The 24,115-nt window shown below is 45.1% G+C and overlaps 1 protein-coding gene across 1 annotated transcript; it reads right to left on the minus strand.

The window, feature by feature from the left end:
• Positions 1-10,336: 10,336 nt before the first annotated feature.
• Positions 10,337-23,952, minus strand: LOC114171268 (cytochrome c biogenesis CcmF C-terminal-like mitochondrial protein). The gene is given in 8 exon segments (XM_028056405.1): positions 10,337-13,404; positions 13,406-14,009; positions 14,012-14,138; positions 14,375-14,485; positions 14,734-14,896; positions 14,964-15,081; positions 17,980-18,285; positions 18,288-23,952. Coding segments are annotated over 8 exon segments (2,124 nt in total). The 5' UTR covers positions 18,946-23,952; the 3' UTR covers positions 10,337-13,367.
• Positions 23,953-24,115: the final 163 nt, after the last annotated feature.

Raw genomic sequence — 24,115 nt, forward strand, 5'->3', positions numbered from 1 at the left:
AGTGCAGTAAGCGTCTCCGGACATAGAAAGTAGGCAATCACTTTCACTTCGTTAGCGGTGTAGGTTTCAGTCGTAGTTTCTGGTATCGACACAGACAGTGGGAAATCTCTATACGATTGAAGTCAGTGTGCAAGACAAAGTCTAGTTTTGACTTTGAGTTCCTCTTTGAATAAAATAACATAAAATAAGCATTCCACAGTCGTAGGTACTCAATTCAATTGGATTGAACTGCTTGAGCTGGAGCTTTGGACTCGACGAGGGGGTGCTTGCCCTATTTAGAGTCTCTTCCATTCTCTCTTAACCAGACAGATAGACAAATAGGCAATCCGATTTAGAGATTATGGCTTCCTCACTATCAGCAAGCTCCCACAGGCGATGAATTCCGACTTCTTCGCTTTGTAGCCCGTATAGAGTGAACTATTCCTTCCTTTGAATTGTTTGGGAGTAGCTATATTCATTCAAGCAAGATAGCTGCGGATTCTGTTCATAGAGAGCCCCATTCCTCACTCACAAGCTCTTTCTCAGCCCCAGGTTGAACCTAACGAGTGCATTCAGTTTCATGTCCAAAATAAGTGGAAATTGAAAGGACGTACAATCGGCGAGAAATGAAGTTCCTTTACTTAGGGCTTTAAGCCCTTCTTGCCCTAAGTCTAATCCCTAATCATGCGCAACACATGGACTTTAAGTCCTGCTTTCAGGATTGGATGCTCTTTTGAGACAGCTTTCAATAGAACATAGAGCTCTGCCCTTCTGGCTGTCCTAACGAGTTCACTGCCTTAATCCCTTCAACGGAACAGTTAATCGTAGAGCAGGAGGAATTCTTTCTGTCCGCTAGTCAGGAATGGAATCGGACGCTACGAATACGAATTCTTGAATGGGGGGGATTTTCGATATTAGACAAATAGGGCACTAGAACGCTATTCTTCCTCCTTCCCCGCTTAGGCCTTACTTAGGGGCTTAAGACATTAGTAAGACTTCCGCAAGGTAGCAAAAGAAGGAGCAGCAGTGGAAATCACAGTAGTTGTAGCAAAATCATTGGCACGCTAGGCCCCTTCTCTAATCTAAGAGAAAATAGGGTAGGCGGCAGGCTACTTGAATGGACATCTGAGATGGCATCAAGCCGAGCACTAAACAGATCTGGGCTGCTAGTAAGGAGGGCAGTGAAGCCTTCTAGCATAAGTGATGCCTTCCCAAGGTCTGGTCTCTTCGGGACCCTGAAACTCGAGGGTTGGATAAGCAAACCTGGCCAAAGAATCACTATTTCGATTGAAGCTCTGCCGCGGTGACCCAATTCTCATATACAGATAAGCGATAATGCCCTTTCTTACACGGCTGCGTCCTCACGAATGCCAAACTTCGTAGCTCAGCTCATCTGGGATGACCAAGCTCCAGGGAGGTTTTCTTGATGACATGGCGGGCTCCAAGCTACACCCTTCTCTGCTACCAAATCATAGATCTTCCAGAGAAGACAAAAGCGAATAGACCGTTCCCTCCCCTCCCTGGAGCTATAGCTACCCCTAACCCTTAGCCGGCCGGCTGTTCGAAAGCCAGACTAACAAGTGGAGGAGGGAGTTCCAAAGCAACAGTGACTCATGCAGTAGACAAAGTAATTTCGACTCAAAGATAAAGGAAATCCCATTGAGTAGTTCCCTATTTTTGATATCATAAAAAAAATGAAATCAAAAAGGCTTCTTTTGTCAGTTAGGTTAGGTGCGGAAGCCCAGTATGGGGGTTGTGTACAGTGGATGTTGTGGGTAGGGGGGTACCATCTTGGTTCAAGTGAATGCATCTGAGTTAGCAAGCAGGTCGGGTACAAGAGAAAAAGAATGTGATCTTCAGGTTCTGAGTGAGCTAGGCAGTCATTCTCCTACTCCTTTCAATGTCTGCTCCTCTTATGGAAAATAGGAAGTCGGACTTAGAATCTGCTTATTCAATCTCTTGTCCAGGGTAAAATATCACTCCACCAGGGCTGTTGGCTTTCGCGAAGCAAGAAGGATTTCTAAATGCGCTACGCTAATCATCACCATTGAGTGCTGGAGCAAGAATTCTATGAAAAGGGGAGTTAGACTTTCTAAAAAGCCACTGAAATCGAGTACATCGAGATCTTCGGATTTTCGGTCTACAGGTCGCGCATCAGTCCCATATGTTCCCATCGATACAAGATTCGGAAATGATTTGTTGCAATCTTTGCTTTGACTGTGGAAGGGGAAGGAGATCATGTCACTTTTTTTTAAGGGGGAAACAAAAAATACCTAGACAGCGAAAGTCAAAGCTAGTTCCTCTTCCAATATACTACCGCTACCTTAATCCTATCAAATCTTTCTCTTTATCCTTTGAATTACTCATATATATCCTATTAATTTCGCACCGGAAACGATTCTAGGAGAAGTTCGAATCCGTTCCGTTCGGATATTGATCGGTCTTGGTTTGACATGGTTTACGCGTTACTGGTTCCCGGAAGAGTTAATATCTCCATTAGCTAAACCCTTTCTTACCCTGTCTTTGGACTCGTATTTTGTTTGTACACAATCAACGGAGGCCTCCCCGACATATGTTGCAACGTCTTCAATAGCATGTTCTTACTTCGTCTTTCCCTTAATAAGTCATCAAATTTGGTGCTTTTTGATCCCCAGTTGCTATGGGGAACAAAGGAGGAAATACAATCGATTCCTCTATTTAAGTGGTTCTCGCTTCTCCTTGTTACTGTTCCTAACTCTTCCCCGGGTAGTTCCCAATGTTTGGTACTTTCTATACTTCGTGGGTGCAACATCAACAAATTCGCTCATGATCAAGTTACAACCTAAGATCTATGATCATATTATGCTAACTGTTCGTATTTCGTTCATTCCATCGGTATGCTCTCAGGTACCTGTAATTGTGATCTGTTTGCCAGAACCAAGGGGTCTTTCTGTGGAAACCCTCACGAACAATCGTCGTTTTTTGATGGTTTTTCCGCTCCTCACAGCTGCTCTTTCCACACCTCCGGATATCTGGTGCCAAATCGTCGCCCGTTTCCTTATTTCTTCGATAATAGAGTTGACTATCTTTGTGGCATCGATTGTACAAGTTCGCGAAGAGGCTGGACGAGTAGAATGAGGGAAAGCGGCTCGATTGACAAAAAAGAAGAGTAGCCCCCGCAAAGTAACTATGAATTCCCGAGCAATTCTCAACCAACATATGCGATTCATTCCCGTATTATAGTACAAATAATACTTATCAATCAAGCAGTTAGGAAGTCCTAGACTTTAAGCCAGCCGTCCATGCCTGTGGAAAGTTCCTTGCCTCTTGTGCCGTGCGTGAGCTGTGCCCGCTTTTCCCTTTAAAGGCATCCGGGGAGGACGTCAACCGGCTAGTGCAATAATTCAGGCTCGACTGAGTTGTTTCGCCCGGAACTCCATCCATCCTGGGAAAGTTTACTAAAACAGTAGTTTCGAGCGCTGCTATAAAATAAGTGTCTTTTGTTCCTGGGATGGGAGTCAAGTTGCTAAAGCTTCGATTCTTATTCTTTCCTTTGCCTGATGTGTATCGCCTGTTTTTCTGTGCTGTGTCAGTGTGGTTCATTCGTGAATCATATCCCAATCCTTCTATCAGTTAAAAGATCGAAGCTTGCTTTGAAATCAAAAGGAATCGGGCAATCGAGATGAGTCCTGGTGAACCTCGAGAATTGCATAATAAAGGTATCTTCTTTCCTGCTCTGCGAATAAGCCAGTACGCGAGGACATCCTATCATCCTTGCCTTTCATCCTAGTATGAGTCCTGGCCTAATCAAAGTCAAAAGGACTCTCGTTGATTTTCCTTAAAAAAGCCATCGATCGATTCCACTTATTTCTGCCACTGGCTTGCTCTCTTCGGTCTGCCGTCAGTCTTCGATCGGTCTATCGAGAGTAAAAAAGGTCTATCCTATATAAAATAAACGAATGGCTCTTCCACCCGTCCTTCTAAGGAGCTTCTTGTTTAGCAGTTCTATCACTGGGAACTACATATAGTAAGGCGGCTTCTAGAGGTCCGAAGATCCAATCCAATTCCATTTTGCGCTTAGCACGCGGAGAGAGTTGTTTTGCCGATCCGTCTTTTGTTTGTTTTGAGATCTTTCTTCGTTAGATTAGATCTGGCTTTCAGGATTGGCTAAATGATATACATTCTGGATAGAGATGAATGCTTTGTTTGATCAATTGATGTAGGTTCTGAATCCAAATCAGATCGGTCAAGGCGGGGCATCATGAAGAGAGATTCTATTGTTGGCTACCTATCGCCCCCCGTTTGTTAGGAATCCTCAGTGGCGAGCCCCGACTTGCTTAGCCCTCAGAGGCCAACCCGCTCTCCGGCGAGGATGCCCTACTGAGTCCTTCCTCGTATCTTTCTATCTTGACTAGTTAGTTCAGCTTCTCACTCCGCTCTGCCGTCACTGACTTTCTATCTCTTAGGCCGTGGTCTGTCTTCCCTTTCCATGCTCGTACAACCAAGGGATCCCCGAGGCATCTTTCCCGCTCAGCCCCTTCCTCTTTCGGGCCTATGATTGAGGTGCCTACGAATTTCCCTTCTTCTGCGAGTTGCACAATCACTTCTTTCCCTTTTGCCTCTTTCTTTCGTGAGTCTGATGACACCTTGATGAGGATAATCAAGAGAATAAAAGGGAGATATCAATTGCATTCAAGGTAGCATTCTCGGTCATCATTACGGCTTGGCCGATGTGAATGGAAATGCACTCTCTCATCTTAGGCAAAGGTTATCGAAAAAGAGAACAGAAATTAGAATAAGAGCAAAGAAAGATGTCAGGCCATACTTCTTACTTGACGAGTAGAACTTCTTAGATTAGTTACCCGGGATCTGAAAGAAGCTTAATTTCTTTGCGCACCGAGATCACTGTATTCTTACTGCTAGCAATCAAAGGAAGAATGAAGATCGAGGAACCTTGTCTTCATCCCAGTGCTATTCATCCCGAGATATGCCTTGAGAGGGTGTTGAAAGATGAAGTTTCACTGGTCTGGTCACATACGAGATTTCCTGCTCACTCTTTTCAAACAAAAAGATGATACACTCATACAACGTTTCAGACAAGGACTTAGTCTGAAACAAGGATAGGTTATGGAATAGCCTTTGAGTCGGCTTTATCGTTCTTAAGGACTTTCTGGCCGGTAGGCTTTATAGCGGACCTGCCTTGCTGACAGCTAGGATATTACATATATATAGTTGCGTTTGCCTTCACTTAGAAACTCTACGCCCCCTATTAGAGTTAGAGTAAGGCATGCTCTCGAAACTAGATTCACTCGTTCTTGTCTTCAGCGATTCACCTATTCCAGAGCAGTCTGGTGATTAGCCTATCCCGCACTAGCCTGTGCGTATGATGCGCCTACATTGGAAGATGAGATCCTACTTTTGATGATCATCTGGATGCCATGTCCACCTTTGAGGTTCCCCCTTCTTTGGAGGGTTGTTCTCTCTTTAAAAATATAGTGGATGTATGTGCCACAAGTGGTCGTCTCATTCCCACGGGTCTTTCTTCTTGATCGGTCGTGCCTCGCTCTCTTGTTGAGTTAGCTATTTATGATTCACTCTTATCTTGAAAGCCAATCAATAGATTTTCCTTCATAAAGTTCGTGCGTGGTACCACTTTAATTAAGGGGTGTTCTTCCGATTATGTTCCAAAAAGATTCCTTTTCATGAGACTTCACCCGGGACAGAACAAGTTATGATTCCACTTCCCTCGCTTTTATAGATGCCCTAGTTTCTTATCTCAGATTTAGTGAACTTACTCTTTGCTTACCTCAGACTTTCCCTACCGTAAAGTCATACTAATGCCACGCCGCCATCCCTTCTCTAACAAGAAGTAAGTAAACTCCCTCCGAATAGCTCTGTTTGCTTTATCAAACAATTATCCCGTCCCTGTACTTGTTCATATTGATTTTGCATTCTAATTAGACTTCAAAGCAGGATAAGAACATAGTATTCTATCCTTTCGTTATTGTACTGAATCTATTCCTGACTTCTTTAAGGCTTGACCTAATAGACCGGCACTATCCCACTTTCCTTCTTCCTATTTCTTTACCTCGCAGAACTTTTCATCAACTAGGTACTGGGGAAGTGTTGCTAGGTTTGTCTCTGACTCTAAGGATAGAGGGAAATAGAGCTAACTTCCCTATCTTTGACTTTCAGTCTAGTGCCAAGTGATGTCTGAAATGATGTGATTCTCTGTTTAGCCCGGAATCTTTAATACACTCACTTTATATTCGAGTAGTCAGGTTCAGAAGGTAGTCAAGTGCAGATAAAAGGAATGAACTGTAGGATGCTTCTGATTCTAGTGAAAGGAATTGAGCTTAAGTTGCTTGATGGTAGTACTATAGGGGGAGAAGTCAACTGCGAAGAATGAAAGAATCTATGTCTTTACTTCTTCTAGTGCATTACTTCCCTTGCTGTTCTCTCTTTACTTCAACGGGCCCTTTCGCTCTAGACTTCCTCTTGTTGTCCCGGGAGTCAATATTGTAATAGAAGAATGTTTTTACTTCAAAAGCTAACATCCGAAGCATTACCCCAACAACTCCTGGACAAACCCTTAAAAGAACCTCTCTTCTTGAAATGCTAGTTGAAAACGGAACTGAGAAGCAGGCCTCATACTTCCTGGATGGATGCCCTTCTTATTCTGAGACTCATGAACTTGCTGGTTCTGTTCTCTCGGTCCCATATGATCCATCCCTTAAAGGTGGTTCTGTTCGCTCTGGTCCAGCACTCACATCTAACTCTTTTGCCAGAACAGACTCTAATAGGGCTTGAAAGACTTGGCTGAAAGAGCCTTTTCCTCGGGTCCCTTATCCACGGATCAAATGGTCCCATCCCGGACTGGCTAGGCAGAAAGCTTTTCAAGCGCATATCCTAACTTTCGAGTGCCTAGATTCATCAACAGAACTGACAATATACCTGGGCCCTCCTTCCCTTGCAGGCAGGGTCAGTCCCCTCCCGTCATCCTTCCCCGGGGCATCCTCTCTTCCCATGGCTTCCTTAACAAGTAAGTAAGTAAACTACCTGGATATAAGGTATATATCGTTCCCTCTCTTGCTTTCACTTTCTTCTATTCCTGACTGAAAAACCACCTTACCCACAAGGGTACGGTTACCAGGAAATGAAGTGAGATACCTTATAGTTATAGAACTCCTTTCCTATTATAAGAACTATTGCTAGTTCTCTCTTTACATCCGATGACTTACTTGACATCAACTACCTCCTCTCCATACAATTCATTCTGGGAAACTATCAGGATCAAAGATAAGAGATAAAAGAAGAATTATGGTACTGAACATAACAGGTTGGACACGGACACCTACAACTCCTAATACTGCTTAAGCAAACCAAGGACAAACAACAGCTACCTTCAAAGATGGAGTGATCTCTATTGTTTCCGGTTTAACTTAGAATAAAGATAAAGTCTATAAAGCATATTAATCCCTACTATCAAGTATCAAGTCGTAGTCATCTGCAAATAGAGCGTATTGTAAGATACCTCTAAATAAGGTACTGAGACTAATGAATGACTGAATCAATCACAATCTTTTCATCAACTACCTTACCTTGCACCCTATATCCCAACCTTGTTCTCATACGGCCTTTCAACAGAACTTTACAGAGGGAAGCTACTACTACACCTCTATCTATATATAGGTAGAACATACTATAATATCAAATAGAAAAGGTACAGACTTAACTTTATTCCCTTATTCCTTCCGGATGCCTATTATAGTTCCTACTTTGAAATCTCGCAGGAGAATAAAATAGTAGAATCAACTAGGGATTCTATCTGGACTTAAACAGTATCAGCTAACTGAGACTGAGAATAAAGAAAGAGAACAGAGAATATGCATTCGGTTAAGCTTCAGCTTCAACGGCCATATCCACAGGTTCCAGTTCAACTTCCTTTCCTGAAGCAGATGCCCGAAAAGTGGGGTTCGAAGCCTAAATCAAGGGAAATACATGGGCTATCCGTTCTATCCCTTACCTATTCCCAAGAACGGAATATAACTAAAAAAAGAAGGGCGTTAAGGAACCTAGCCTTGATTCAAAGTGTCTAGGTACCAAGAGTAAAGGAAAGAAAGAGGTCTAACTAATATAAGAGGAGCTTGGGAGCATTTCCCCAGGGCAATCAGATGTAAGGTCAGCATTGAGCGATGGGACTTGGAGCTCACAAATGCGCTGTTATGAGCTAACGAGTTTATATTTTTTGAACTCGGAGAAGAGGATGGAAGAGGAGGTAGCGGTTCGTGCTTGAGTTGAATCACTTCACTTTGGCCCTATCTTTATATAATATAAGTAGTAGAACCCCTTAAAGGGAAATGATCTAGGTAAAAGCTATTTCAGGTTCTCTGGTATGGAATGCTTTACAAGTCTTTTACTAAGAGTGTGGCGTAGCTCTTCTTTTAGCTGTAGTTGAAGAAGGACATATTCACGTAACACCTGAATTATAAGCCTATATCTGACTATATGAAAACATGAGTTTATAACCCCTGTAAGACTCCCCTCGCCTGAGCCAATTCACTGTTGCCGACCTTGCTTCACTCCACCTCGCTTTCGACCTCAGCTCCTATGCTTGCCGCCGGACCTTGCACGGTTCCAACAACGAAATTGCGAATCCACTAGCAGAAGCAGAAGTTAGGGTTCCACCGGACCCATATCCAACAGCGGATCCTGCGGATCCATAGATTCTATATGGACTCCATAGAATATTGAACTCTATTAGCGGGGGAAGCAGCACCAGTCACGAGAGAAGCAGAGGTAGCACTAGCAGCGGATCCAGTCCTTGATCGAGATTCAAACCCAGTCGCAGTAGTGAGTAGGTGATCCAAGACCGGAGACAAGAGAAGCGGAGGCAGTAGTTGCACGAGCAGTTCAAGATGCAGCAGGAGCAGTTAGTTCCAGAACGTTAAGAAAAAGATCCTAATTCTGACCTCCCTGATCGTGCGTGCTTAAGTTAAGATTCTTTTTCTAATAGAGAATAGGGATCCAGAGCCCTAGCCCGCTGCATCTGAAACCAATAAACGATCAGCGGCGTCTACAGGCAGTGGGAGTGGGGGGTTTACGTAAGATCGATATGGGAATTGGGTTGTGAATCAGCCACCTCATCATGAGGATCTGGGGACAATCCAGTGCCAAATCCGTGCAAACTCCTGAGGGGCTAAATCCTAAAGGTATTGTGGCCCAGTAAGGGTGGTCTACGATCAGGGGAAAGGAATCGATCTCTCTTTCGTTTAGGAAAGGATAAATGTTCATTTTTCTCTATAGTACGCAGCACTCGTAGCACTTGGTGGGCTCCATTGTTGGATCACTGAGATTCTCTTTTTTCCCCGGGAGGCAAATATGCATATCTGTTATGTTACGATGCATTCTTCGCACTGGGAACATATGAATTCTTCATTATTCCCTTAAAAGCAAGATCTGAGCAAGTAGCAGAGCCAGTTGATTGAGTGGTTGAAGCAGTCAATTATGCGGATACATATTCATACCCGGGCCCAAATGAAACATCCGAGCCAGTGGAGGCGCAGCACCTCAACGCAGAGTGAGTAGCATGGGGAGCATAGTGAGCGGCCGAGCATCAGTGAAAGCTGTTGACTAAGTCGCATATATAGATCCCGATCGAGCTTATGCTTCTCGTGATCGTGGTCGCCTTTATAGATCGTTATCGACGATTAGGACCTTCGTGATCGAGACCTAGAAGCATACCCCTCATCAAGGGCAGCTCTTCAAACTTCTGGTACATAGAAAGATCCATATCCATATCTTATTGAGCGGGATCCTGATCCAGATCTATATCCAGGGATCAAAATCCAGTCGATGAAGTGGAACCTGACGGTAAGAGCAAAGGTACAACCACCTTAGGCATGGTTCATCCTGCTACAACAGATCCCAATCCGGCTTTCCCCTTTACAACATAGGGCACCCCGCCCAGCGTCCCTACCTGTTCCAACAAGTGATCCAGATTTTGACGTCTTCCTAGAAGTGATGCTTCGATATTTTTCACATGCCTATGGTCCTACCGGGTGTTCTATAGTTAGTCCCATATCCCTCAGGTGCAGGAGAAGCAAAGGCATAACTGTAATACTCCATAAGTATACTCATTTGCGGATAGAGACCCTGTTCCAGATGATCGGAACCCAGCACCTTAAAGACTTTATTTGGCTCCAGTCGAAGAGCAGGATCCATACTCATCGATGGTAAAGGCAAAGGCATGGGCGGAGATAGGAGCATGGGTAGCATCTCGTACAGATAGAGACATCTCAGTAGCACCACTTTCTTACCCATAAGCATAGCAGGAGTATCCCGTCCGGGTACATACCTATGGCCATGAGCGGGAGAAGCGGAGGCGTGGGCACCAGTAGATCGGAGCCATAGTCTACAGTAGCAAAACCATACCCATACGTCGGGATGGGTGATGCATCACAAGTACCAGCAGCATCATAGGCATCATCTTAGCCGGATCGATAGGCGGATTCCTTCGTGATCTAGAGCCATACCAGCACCCCTTCGCCCAGCTCCATACGTAGATTCACTAGTGACCTTAGCTTGGTTCCACAGGTCCTGGTGTAGATTTTATAGTGACAGAATCAAGGGCAGCATCTTAACCAGGTCGAGAGCTTGAAGCAGCTCCATAAGCATACCTAGGACCAGTAGATATAGTAGCATACCTTATTCCATTATCCAGTATATCCAGCTTCTTTTCGTTCGGTTCCATACCTTTTCAAGAACTAAGAGGTAAGGTCCGAGAGGGTCCCTTTGCCTTAATCCCCTTTCTCCAGCAAAGTAGCCATTGAGTTCCCATTCAAAGAGATAGAGAACTTAGGAGTTGTAATACATTCCTCAATCCAACTCCCATTTTTCCGCTAGGCACTAGTATCTGGTAGCTCGGAAAGTGAAGGCAAAACTCCATCTTGTCCTTCCTATCAGGTAAGTAAAGAAGTAGCTCCACCGATCTCTCGAACTGTCGCATACAATAAGGATCACACTCTAGGAACAGAGAGAAGGCGTGAATCCACTGCGGCATCTTCTGCCCCATCCGATGATGCTCACTGAATACACCTCGAAAAGGAAGAAAGCTGTCCACCATGGCTGAAGTAAAACTAGACTTTGAGTTCCTCTTTGAATAACATAAAAAAAGCATTCCACAGTCGTAGGTACCGACACCGGCAGTCGGATATAAATAATAACTTACCCCGCGTTAGTAGAGTGAGGAGTGAACGGAAAAAAAGACAGTTGTCAGGAGGGACCTCCGGCTTATACATTAGGCATGAGAACCGGCCAATGCATTCACTCACATCCGTTGATTGCGGTGCGCCATACACCAAGCTTGTTTCAGAGCGGATGTCAGGAGTGGAAAGGAAGAGTTGTACCGAGGACTTAGTCAAATACTGAACTGAAAAACGAAGAATACCATCATCGAGTACTGAACCCGTAGTTTTAGTATCGCTTTGAAGGAAATCAAGTATCCTAGCAAAAAACTCTCAATCAAGCCCTCACACCCCTACTAGGGTAGGTTCAAACCCCATTTTCCAAAACCTCTACCTCTAATGGGGCATCCTCTTATCTTGTTCGTATTCTAGTGAAAACCTCTTCTGATAGGTAGGTTCCTATCCTTTATCTATCAGCAAATGGATTCAATTCACTTTTCAGAATCCATATACGGAACTCCGTAAAATCAGGCCATGGTCGCAGCATCTGAAATCGTTTGTTCACCCTAACGTAAGTCCTCTCTCCACGCTAAAACGCTAAATCATTTTGGCTCTTTCACACAGCATCGAGGGCTTTTTCATAAGAAGAAGCACTCTATTGTCCACTTCGATAGCTTTCAAGAGTATCTTTCATACCCGGGGTCTCCAACCCCCTCTTTCTGGCGGGCCTTCTTTCCTCTGCTTCCTTGTGCTTCTGAGATCGCTAGCAATTTGCCATTTACTGATTCACTAAGCCAAGCATTGGAGCAAGCTAGGAAGACCGCTTTTTCCATCATCCAAGTCCATCTCCGGCCCCCTTCTTCCTAAAGCCCCGCTCCAGCCTGCTCCTTTATCTGTCTTATAGTCGGCTCCCCTTTAATCTTCTGTCTCCCACGGATAGGTGCCTTTCGGGAACGTCTCTCTCCGCTACTCCCCTTTTGCTCATAAGTAAGTAAGCTCTTCTCCACGGCATATTTTGACTCTGACCTTCGCTTCCTTCATTCGGTTTCTGGTTCTTGGCTGAACCAACCAGTAGGTCCTTCGACCCTCAAAGCAATACGGTATGCTGCTTCTACGCTGTCCAGCAAACGCAAATGCAATTCGTGCTCAGAAAAAGTCAGCTCGAATATTGCCTCTTGTCTCCCTCCTTCACTCTATATCGTAGAGACAATAGGTTAAACTCCTCCATGTACTCTCTCATAGAGATTGAAAAATAAAAACAACCTTGTCTCAGATTCTTAAACTTATTTCAGAAGTCCGCTTCGACATCACCTGGTAGAAATGAATCCTTAAACTTAAGAACTTATTGTTCTCCGTAGCGCTTCTCCTCCTGCTCCCTCTTCTGTCGTACATGTGCTCACCATAAGCCTCAACACCCGCTTGAAGCCCGATGACAGAAACAGTGGCTCTGGAGGAAGATCAAAAGTATCCCCACCCGTCGCCCTCACTTGAAGACGAAAGATCAAATTCGATTCAAAGATCGGAATCATACCTCCAGCAGGCAAGGTCGGCTCAAAGACAGGACAGGAATAGCTAATCCGCCGGGAAAGGGAGTCGCTTTATGCTCTTGAATATGACTCTCACTGGGCAATCATAAATTCCTCACTTCATACAGTCGTAAGGCTTCCAAGTCTGACTAGTTCCGCATGGGTGTGTACTTCATTAGTGTGATCTGGCAACTGAAATACATGGGCTATGGCTATCTTCTATTAGAAGCTATGCCCTTTCTTTATAGTTTTTCTTCTATGAAAGGATAATAAGGTGCGCTCTTCCTGGATTGCTATTGCAGCTTGGCCTTTTTGTCTTTTATTCACCCGCTTTTACTTTTATTGCTTTAATGAATATCTCTTTATTGTTTTCCTTATAGTATTACCCCTCTCTTAAGAGAGTGAGTGCCCGACTAGGAGTACGGTTTAGGCTTTGCCCAAACAAATAGGAAGAGAATTGGTTGTGAAAGAAGAGCCGACTGAGGTTGAATGAATTCTTCCACCCAGCAACAGCAAGAGTAGAGTTTGGCACAGGTCAAAGAGGAAAGGCTAAGCGAAAAAGGTTAAGATTGCTTAATGAGTTATGGCCACTAGTCATTCGGATTTCTCCTTACCCATGTCAGTATTCTCACTGGGCATTTTAGCCTATATCTCCGCTTTCGCTTCCGTACTCAACCGTCTCTCTCCTTAGTCCGATCTAGCCTCTATTGATTGAGAGGGTTGAAGACTCCTTTTATTAATGCAATTTTGAATTCCACGGAACTTTCTCGATTCCAACGCAACTCATCCTTTTGGAGCTGACGTAACAAACTACGCGAGCCTCCCGACGAAGCCAACATAAATCCTATCCGAATAAAAAAAAGAAAAGGCAGTTTCATTATGGTGGTATACCAGCCGCCTGTTCTGGAACTTCCAGTTCCAATCGAAGCATATCTATCCGTAAATGGATTTGTATGTATAGCCACTTCAGTCGTGCTCGTTGTTTCTCTAAAGTATCTTTTTTCTGGGAACATGATCAACCCAAAATTATTATGTTCGCGATTTTTCATCCACCGATGCAGAAAATTCTCCAGTTTTCCATTCTCATATGAGGCCGGAAAGTTTAGTGGCAACAGGTCGGCACGAAGTGATTCATCATGCTCAAACATGAGGCGATCATTCGTTAGGGACGGTTTATAGATCATCAAATTCCCACAAATGGAATGAGAAGTGGGTCCATGTAAATGATCGAGACCTCGGAAACAACAACGCTCCTTCCCCATATGGAGTTCGGAACCCAAAGGCAATCGTTGAGTGAACTGTATCTTCTTTGTGTTAGTTGACCTAAGCCGCACCATTATGGGGTGGGGCTCGGACTCCGAACCGTACGTGGGGCGAGTTTCTGCCTCATACAGCTCGGGCCGAAGACCGGGGGAAGTTTAGGAGAGGTGGGGAGACCCAGCAGCTGCCGTATCGGACAAGGATCGAATTAGCAAGCCTAGCAGAGTCCCCTCTAGCAGTAGCACTATAGTCCGTCCTTATTTATTCGCAAGGAAGTATCCGCAAGTCAAAGGAAAGCGAAAGGTTTGCTCGACTGAGAGAGCGAGTGGTTAGCCGGTCCCTTTCAATAAAATCCTATTCCAAACAGGGATGTCGGTTCGGCATCATAGACCTCGGATTCTCTTCCGGGCATGTGTCCTAGCTCAGAGAAACAGGCTTTCTCACCTTTGGAAGCAGCTCGTAGAATAGAACTGGCAGCTTTCTTGACTGACCCGCTGTCACATCTCGAATCGGTCCATTCTCTTGGAAGACCTTCCTCACAGGACTCTCAGCATGCTACCAGTCCGATCTAGCTGCCCGGTAGACCAAATCCAGTAGATAGTGAGGCCTGTCACTGGTTGAGGAAAGAAGACGACAAGCTAGTTACCTTTCAGGCAGTTCGGGTTTCTTGTGTCTGACCTTCCCAATGATTGAACTTTCCCTTAGCGGTGCTCTCTCCTTGCATAGGCATAAGTGATCCGACAGGCACTCTCCGGAACATGAGTTCAGGCATGACGCTCAATAGGGCATTCCTGGTATACTACTGAGATTCCCGGAAGCATGAGTCCAATCTCTCTTAGACTAGCAAGTCTTCCGAATTCAGTTAGCAGAATTCCCATCTCTCTCTGACTGACTGCATTGGCTGTCTTTCTCTTGTGAGTCCGGCATGTCTTTCTCTCCCTGTCTTGCAGATTCACAGAGGATGACCTGCAGGTGTATCATCGGGTCCAAGTGGTTGGAAGCTCTGTCTAGGCAGACGTTTTGTTGGAAGTACTCGCTCTGAAATCCTTGAACAAGGTGATCTGCCTGGCTTGCTTGTGAAACTGGGGAGTTAGACAAGGCCAGGCAAGCATCTGACTGGCTCGGTAACTGGTCTCTATCTCCGAGTGAAACTAGGCCAGTCAATCGAGCTTAGAGACAGTGCATGTTTACCTGTGACTAGCTTCTCTCTTTGCTTTCCTTGCTGTGACTGGTTGCTTGCTCTATTGGATTGGCTGTCTTCTCTCTGTGACTAGTGCAATCTTGCATGTGTTCCGCATCTGACTTTTGTTACATTTCCGAGTTTTGGATGCTATCTGCAGTGAAACAATTGAGAAGGATTTGGTTATCCTTCTCTATTGGAGAAGTAAGAGAGATCATGCTTTCAGTACATCTCTCTTCTCTCATTGCATGATGGAGAGTGTCCTTTCTTCTCTCATTGATGCTATTGACAGACTGATCTCAATCCCTTTTTTTTTTTCTTGATCAGAGAACGGATTAGCATAGCAATCTATGTCAACCCTTTCAAACAGCAATCAGAGTTTCAGAGTTCATGTCGGAGTCTGCTAATTCCACTAGGAGACAGCAAAGATATTGCTTGCTCAGTCTAGGCAGTCAAATCGGAAATGAGATGGGATTTCCATTCGATTAGCCAACAGGAATCTGTCCTTGTTGACTTCCACCGGAAATCCAATCTACCGGTTACGTAAATTCCTAATCTAATCAGGATAGTCTATCTCCGTATAGGGGAAAAGCTCTCCACTCGTTTTTCAAAGTCAAAGATAGGCATGTCAAAATGGAGTGACTTTTTGATCGACATATCGCTGCAAAAGTCCTCAATTATAAGTGAGACAGGGCAGACAAGCCAGCAATAGAAGCTATGCCCCAGCTTTTTTACCCAACCAGACCTAGGACCAGCAATGCCTGTCAAAGAAAGAAGTACAGGTTGCCAGTCCACTCATTGCTATCTGATAGCCCTTATCAATCACTATTTTCACATAGAGAATAATTATGCTATTCGGACAATCTTCTTATAGCGAGTCAATGTCGGATAATCTAGCAAGAGCTTCTAGCGCAAGGGAGTACCAGATAGAGCTTCAACAAGTGGGAATCAATACAGCAACAAGTCCGATGTTGAATGAGATAGCTTTCATCTTCCAATCTTTCTGAGCTAAGAAGTTTGAAAGGGGCAGTCTTCCATGTCACTCGGAAGGCAGATCAAGGTAGATGAACCAATACCAGATGCTTCCGTTTGGGGATTGACAATGGAAGTTGGTCATTCTCTTCCCTTCCCGTGTAGAACTAGGATGACTAAAGCCCAGCGTCGAAAAAAGATTGACTTTCAAAAAAATAAAGGAGAGTGGATAGCTGTGATGTGAAAGAAAGGTTAGACAGTTGGGTTGATCGAGATAGGGTTCTATGTCCGGTATCAAGCGAGAGAGAATAGCAGAATACCGATCCGCTACATATGAAGCAAAGCCGGCCTTGCCCGTTGAACTTCTCTCATCCCGGGATTGAGATAGGCAGAGTTCCCGAACCGCTGAGTGCTATCATTATGCCTCCGGTAATAAAAACAATTAGTCCGATCTAGCTGGAAAAGTCGTTATTTCAGTAAAAAGTTTGATGCACTGGCTAGCCTAGACTCCCATTCAGGCACTGCCGGGATAGACTGAATAAGGTAGCAGTGACTTTATAGCAAGATACTTTTACTGATCTGCCTCTCCTAACGGCTTGTACCGGTATTCTAATAATGGCCAATCCAGAATAAGAGAGCTAGCCTAGCCCAGCTTGACAAGAGGATTAGGACAGCTTTGGCTAGAGATGGACAAATGCAAAATGTCTTAGAGAAGGAGCAGCTTATGACGAGAAGGGCTTTTAACTAACTCAAAGGAAGGCTCAGAAGAATCCTCATTAGTAGCAGCAGCCTTGGAATGAGTTTGAGGTTTAGACTGGGTTTGACTACCTTTAGGTGTGTTCTTGCGAGGAGGCCGAGTGAGACAGTCTCGAATTCAATTCCCAGGCTTCTTTCAGTAACAGGAATTCGATGAGCCAGAATAAGGTATAATAGAAGAAGTAGCCCTCACTAATGAAGTTCATTGTCATTTCATAGTTCCAAGTGAAGTCTCTGAAGAGATTAGTTCTGCAACAGCACTATACAGTGTAGGCAAGGGGCTGCGATGGAGTAAATAGGCTCGAGCAGGCTAAAAATCATCAGTGAGAGCGAGAGTAAAGAAACTTCTTAGCATGAGCGGAAGAATCTCCAAAAAACATACATAGGACAACAAAGAATATAAGTGGAGAATAGACTGTCCAGGTTGCTCTTTCATGTCGTGCAGGTGAAGCATAAGCTCATACTGACGAACAAGGTCTGCAATAGTCTACCAGGCCCCAATTGCCACAATTCAAACAGATCCTAGGAAGGCTCTCCTACTCCATTTACAAGTTAGCGGTTCACTCTTTCGATAGAGATATACTTTTATAGAGAAATGCCTTCTATCTACGTAAAGAGTGCGTCCTGTCTTCTGTCTCGCCCTAAATGGAATGGCTCTCTTAGTTACGCTGCGCCCCGGTCTGAGTCCCCACGTCCGCTCTTCTCCGCCCGCAACCCAAGAAGTTGGCTTTGCCAACACAACAACATTAGGGCCGTCCCCTTCATTCTATGCCGACCCCGGCCCGGGGCTGGCTTTTTGGGAAGCCCGTTCCCACCGCGCTCACGGCCCGGCTGGCCTTCCAGCGGTAGTGGGAATTCTCCCGTTCCCTGGTCAAAGACTTGGTTGGATGCGGGATCTACTCCACGAGGAGCGGTACGGACGTATATGATATCATCACGACCTCTCTTTTCGTACCGCTAGGGATGCTTAACGCCACTTCGCCAACTGGCGTTACCTGCGCTTTCGTGTCTCTCAGTGTGGTCAGCACTGGGTGTTTCCGAGCAGCGAGGCTTACACCCATTCGCATTAGTTCATCCAAAGTTCCTTACCCTTATGCACGAATTATTGAATAAGCCATCTTCCTATCAAGGTTAAGGAGTCAACTGAGCATCTCAGCGGCGGGATTGAATACCCGGATCGAGTCAGAGTTCACGCCGCCCGCCCTGAACAAATAGGAGGCGTGGGCCACAGGTCGCACATAAGCCGCCGGGTCGCACGACAGAAGAACACCCAACATACAGATGCACACTCCAAAATGTGAAATATTCATCTTCATTGGAGCTTTTTGGTGGTAGTCGTGACCAACAGCCATCAGCTGTCGGCTCGTTGGTAAGGCGAGAGCTTCAAGCCCGATTTCAGGTTCAGGTGGCACACCCCCCACACAAGCACCACCCGACGAAGGGGGACGGGGAAAGCTACAGGCCAAAAACCTTCGACCCTTCTTTCTAAATGGGGGTGCCCGGAGCACCCCATCTTGTCATTTCGTTGTTGCTCATTCCCGTTAGGCTTAGGCCGAAGTGTTTGGCGTTTCCTTCTCCGCGCCCGCTCACGCTTTGCTGACCTATCGCGTGGTAAAGAGAAGAGAGTACGAAAGAATAGTAAACAGAGCACACCGCAGAAAGATTCTAAATATGAGAAGTCCCCCTTGGATTCGATAAGAAGGAAATGAAGAACGGGAACGAAACGAAATGAGGCGTTTCCAGCTCTAGTTTCGGATGAGCTTCTCCCAATTATGTCTGGTAATAGAATAGGGCGGCTTGCTCTGACCAAGACTCCACTTTTTGCTCCGTCCATGGAGCGTATGAATTTCCTGGAATGTAGATAGACCAAAAGAGGGAATGAAGGGATAAGAATAGGAATTATAGTCCCATTGGAAAAAGGGGCACCAGTGGGAACATCTCTACTGACGAACCATTTCAATAGTAAGGGTGCTGCCGTGCCACGAGGCACGACCATAGAAGTAATGAAAAATAAAAAGTTATGTAGTTGGACCATCTGCTCTATCCGTTCGAGTTTCGCTTCTCTAGAGAAGATGAGACGCTCAAAATGAAAGTGTTCGCAACGCATACCGAAAGGATACCAATGAAGCCGACCATTAATGACTAGTTCGAACACCAGGAGCGGTCTGATCCCTGATTTGATCAAACAGACTGCTCTTAGAAAGATGAAAGAAAAGCAAACTCTCCAAATTGTTGACCAAGCAACACTAGCGGAACAATCTCAACTTCTTACCAGCCGGATGGTGCGCAATGAAGACCAATCCGCGAGCTAAACTAGAACATCCAATAGCAGACAAGCTTGCATCTCCGTCTTGTCCCGAATCCTTATTTTCTTTCTCCTACAAGCCAATCATGCAGTCTATAGCTCTACTTTACTACGATATATCTTGCTATTGTTTTGTTCTATCACAAACAGTCAAACCAGCTACCGAAGAAGAGATACTCAATTCGTTACCATGACTGATAGGATGATCAAGCAAGGCAGTCCATAGACAGTTCCGCTTCTCCTCTTAGTTAGAGAGGAGCAGAGACCGCTCGATCTTATCTTGTTGGTTCTTCTTCTTTTTTGTCGAATCTGAACCATGAAAGTCAGTCAATGTTGGCTTCCTCTCAGAGTTGGGATCCTCACGACCCTTTCCTTGATTGCCTGAGTGAGGATCGGAAGAAGCTCAGCTGCCAATGCAAAGTCCGCTTAGTTCAAAACTCTGAAAGCCGAAGGGAGGAAGGCATCATAGGTTTTTTTTTCTAGGTTCAGGGGCGAATCGCTAAAGGTCGAAGTCAACGGCATTTGAAAATCAGACTGAACCCGCCCATCTCATCTTGATTTAGGGGGGGATACAGGGATAATTTGATCTTATATCACGCCATTTCTTTATTAGTAGCGAGTAGCAAGAAGAGAAGCTACAAGCATGAGGTCTCACCTTATCTTATTTAGAGGATCTTTTTTATTATTCAATTTAAATCGGCCAGGAGCCTTGGTTCCACTCGACCGGAGATACGACGTCATTTATCGAAAAGACCTTTAACTAGCCTTTCTTTCACCCCGATTGAAAGCAATGAATGGGATCGGCTTACCCCATTCTTATAGCGGAGAGAGTGGTACCGTACTGGCTTTCAAGCGGCTTTCCTCACTCCCTGGCATGACTACAGAAGAGAGGGAATTCCTACCAGACCAGAGAGGGGTGATTCTCTAACAAAGGAAAGAAAGGAATGACTATCTAAAAAGAGACAGGCTTGCACAGACATCCCGATGGGAAAGAAGGAAAAGACTGGATTTCCGCTACGCACCTTGCTCTTCTCTGTTTAGGAGTGGGAGTCTGTCTTTTCTAAAGAGTGAAGCTCCTCATTCAAAGAGGAGCGGGTGGTTATCGAGGTTTGCAAAGTCTAAAACTTCAGCATGTTGGATGCACCCAAACAAAGCCGGTTAACCAAAAGGCGATACGGAAATTGTCCTACAAGCGCAATCCCATAACCTACATCGACCACTTTAGGAATACGTGCTGGGCGGGAAGACTAAGATCGAGTTGGATTTCGGGACTAGGGTAAATAGGTAATCGACTCCTTTTCATACAACAATATACCAACCGGGCTTACTATACGGAATATAAGACCTCAAGGCAAAGCCAATTTACCCGAAAGCTTGGAAAGCATTCCACCTTACAACAATACTCGCGCAGGAAAGAAAGCAAACAAAGTCCTATCTTAGGGTGACGAGGGACAAAGCAGCAACCAAAAAGCATTGAACCTTAGCCGACTTCGAGCACTTAGAAAGAGACTAGGCGCTGACCGATAGGATTCGAAGGATTGATTAGGCGATGACTGACTGAGAGGCGGATACGATTTCACTCTTTGGTGAAGGATTAGGACTTAGGTGGGCGGCTTAGCTTAAGGGAAGGGGCATATTCTCCTTGATTTCAATCTATTGGGTATTGGTAATTGCGTAGATAACGATTTTCCGACAGACATAGCAATTATCTCCTTAGGGGGCTTCCCCGCTTCGCTTCTTCTTTGTTCATTCGTAAATCGCGTCTTTTTAAGCCAGGTCAAAACGATTCGATTTTTCTCTGAGTCTACGGAGATAAATCGGTCTTTAAGCGAAAATCCCGGGTTTTCTAAAACCTTCTCGTGATGATCTCACTCCAAGGAGGGAAAAGGTTTGTTAATTCATTCAAAAGACGGGCTTTCCTAGCTCATATAGTGGAAAGCGCCCTTCCCACATCGATCCGAAGAATGATGAAACCTGCCAAGTAATATAGTAGTAATGCCTTTCCCAATCCTCTATCGAAGGAAACCCCTCCGAGGGTGAAAGAGGTGGCTAACTTTCCTTGCCCCAGGGAGCTTCTTTGTTTATGTCACTAAGCGTGATAGCTTAACCGCGCTTCTAGCTCTATCTCTAAAAGGAATTATTAAACCGGCCATGCCAGACAAGTACTGGTTGAAGTTCCGCCATCCCCTCTCCCAGTTGCTATGAATCGAGAGAGCCCAGTCGCTCCTCCTGCCTACATAAATAGAGGCATCACTCGAGTGATGCCTCTTCTAGTAGATCCAATCCAGACAGATCTAGTATACGTACAAGAATCAGAAGGGGTCTTCTCCCTAGGTGAGGGGATTGTGCTACTTGCTTTTCTCTTAGTTGAATAATGGGTCTTTCTCTTTTTCTTTCCTTTCTTGTTCCGTCCTGCGCTAAGCAAGCGAGTCTTTCATTCCTTGCTCAAGTAAGTGAGGACAAGCCCCTTTCGTTTATCCGGATCTGCCTATCCGGGGACTTCTCCAACAACCTCTTCTGGGGAACAATCTCTTATGTACTCAGACGGGCCGCTCCACTCCCTGTGTTCTTTCAACGTAGCAAGGAGGCCGGCTGAGAATGCCAAGTCGGTCATCCACACTCAGTCAGAGTCCAATTTCCTAGCGGAAGAAAGCCAAAAGGGAAGTTCTGCGTCCTCACCTTTCAATCGAGCAACTGCGTTTCTTCGTCTTAGGCCTCCTACAGAGGTGTATTTCCTTTCAAAGTAAAAGAATTTAGGGGATTCTCGCCGGATGGAACAAGGCGCTTCGAACCATATACTGCTTTTGCTGGAATGAAACGAACGAAGCCTTGGAACATAATTCTGCTGCTTGCTGGGCCCGGATGGCGGAACTTGCATTTTTTGAGAGAAGAAAGCGGCCCCCCTTTTGCGGCAGAGTAGAAAGCTGAGCTTTCCCTCGTGTAGCTCCATTCAGAAAGAACACAAAAAAAAGGATAAATAACATTTTTTCGCGGATTCTTGCCATCACTACTGGAAAACAAATTGAGCTGTAGGCATCAAGGTAAGGGGGCGATAAACTATACTGCTGCAGAAACGGAATCGAAGGGGTTGGTTGAAGGGTAAGGAAGGATAGCGTGATTGACTGCTTTAGTAGGTAAGAAAAAATCATACTAACACGCTGGTGGAAGGAAATTGTTAATAAGTAATCGGGAGAAAGCACCCCAGTATGCAGTAAATGCCTTCTCTTCCATCTGCTTCAAATCTTAGTGGAAGAGTTAGAAAGAAGAAAGGCAAATATGATCGATTGATGAGTGAACATCCTATCCTGGCGCGGATAAAGCTTGGTTTACTATTAGCATAGCCCCTTGAATGGGATCATATGAATGGAAAGACGTGTTTTTAAGCTTCAATCAGTTGGTCCCTTACTTAAGTTAAGATAGCTCTTAAAGATGAAAGCCCAACGCTATTGGCTTAGCTTCTACTACAATTACCCTAGCATAGTTTGGATAGATGAAAGCTGGGGGTCCCCTTCTTGGTTAATAGCAACTTTTTCTGCTTATCTATTACGGACCATAATGTCTTTCTTTCCTTATTCACGACTGGGATAGCTTGGATACAGACTTTTCTTCCCCGGGATATAGCGGGTTCTCTTCTCGGTCAAAAACGGGCAAAGGGGAAAAGATAAAGAAAAGGGTAGCGTCAATCTTTTTCTATCTGACGAGGCTATTCTTATGAGTGCTACGAATACTAAGACTCCCTGTCCTAACGAGCTAAGGGGGTGTACCATTCAATGCCAGCCCTATGGCTTTTGCTTGTCTTGTCTCGCCATAAAAAGCTGAGCTAGATGGGCCCGAACCTGCTCCTGCTCTTTTTGGTTCATAATTGTCTGTGGGATGGATATGGAATTCGACTTGAAACTTGCGTATGTCCTTTAGTTCAAGAAGATGGACACAGCATTGCTCTAAATGAGGATAGATGCGTATGGTATAGGAATCGGGAAGAGAAGATCAAAGCCGCTAGTTGAAGACAAAGGATCACGAACTGGAGTTTTCTAATGAAAGAAATGCGAGAGCAGGTCCTGCAACGTGACTTGGTTTGCTCGGGTGTGGAAGGATCGGGGAACAGATATGTCGATGGTTGAAAGGCTAGCGAATACCATTCTTTCAGGAATTAGGCTTTTGAGACCGGCTAGCTCTTGCTAGCATAGAGCTACCAGCAACAGGCTAGACATAAAGAGCTAGTATCGGTCCTAAGACAGCTTCTATGCCTACTGCTACTTTGGCTCTAGACTAGTCTTATCCCTTCAATGCTTTTATAAGACTAAAACTCTTCTCGCCGGCTCACGGGACTCGTAAAAATGTGTTCACGTAACGTAATAGGTCGTTGCTTGCTGCTTGCTGGCTAACGCACCTTACTAGCCTACGTAAGCGCTTTGAAGCCGTAGCTTGCTCCCCAGACAGTCTCTCTTTTCCCAGTCGTACCCGATCGTTTCGATATGATTTCTATTTTTTAAGTTAATGGGGCCTTTTTAGATTATCATCTAAGTAAAGCGAAATATTCCCAACCAACCTTCACTCAGTCAGTCGTAAGGCTGTATCTGAACTACAGTGGCTTCAATCCGAGTCCGGGTCCCGGGCTGGCTGCATCGGAGAGGGGTGGAAGCAATGGATCGAGTGTATTGATTCCATTTCTTCTCGTCCATCGAATTGGGGATCCTATCTCCTAGTCTTGATCTACCCGGTCCCCTCGGAATGAGATGGAGATGGAAGCAGGAGCGGAGAACCCCAGCTGGAAGGTCTTTGGTGCTCGAACCAGGCTGCTTCCTCTCCATCTCCTTAATTAAGGCGAGTGCTAAAGGGCCTACTTTTACTTGAGTAGTTAGGGCGAGTGGCTAAGCCCACGATGAAAAAAAGTGGAGATGAGAGTCGCTTCCGATTTTCCGCCCTACAAGCCAGCCAATTCGTTACCGGCTAACTGGAGGCCGAACAAAAA

Source organism: Vigna unguiculata, unplaced genomic scaffold (genome assembly GCF_004118075.2).
Source record: "Vigna unguiculata cultivar IT97K-499-35 unplaced genomic scaffold, ASM411807v1 contig_158, whole genome shotgun sequence".
Taxonomy (NCBI): Eukaryota; Viridiplantae; Streptophyta; class Magnoliopsida; order Fabales; family Fabaceae; genus Vigna; species Vigna unguiculata.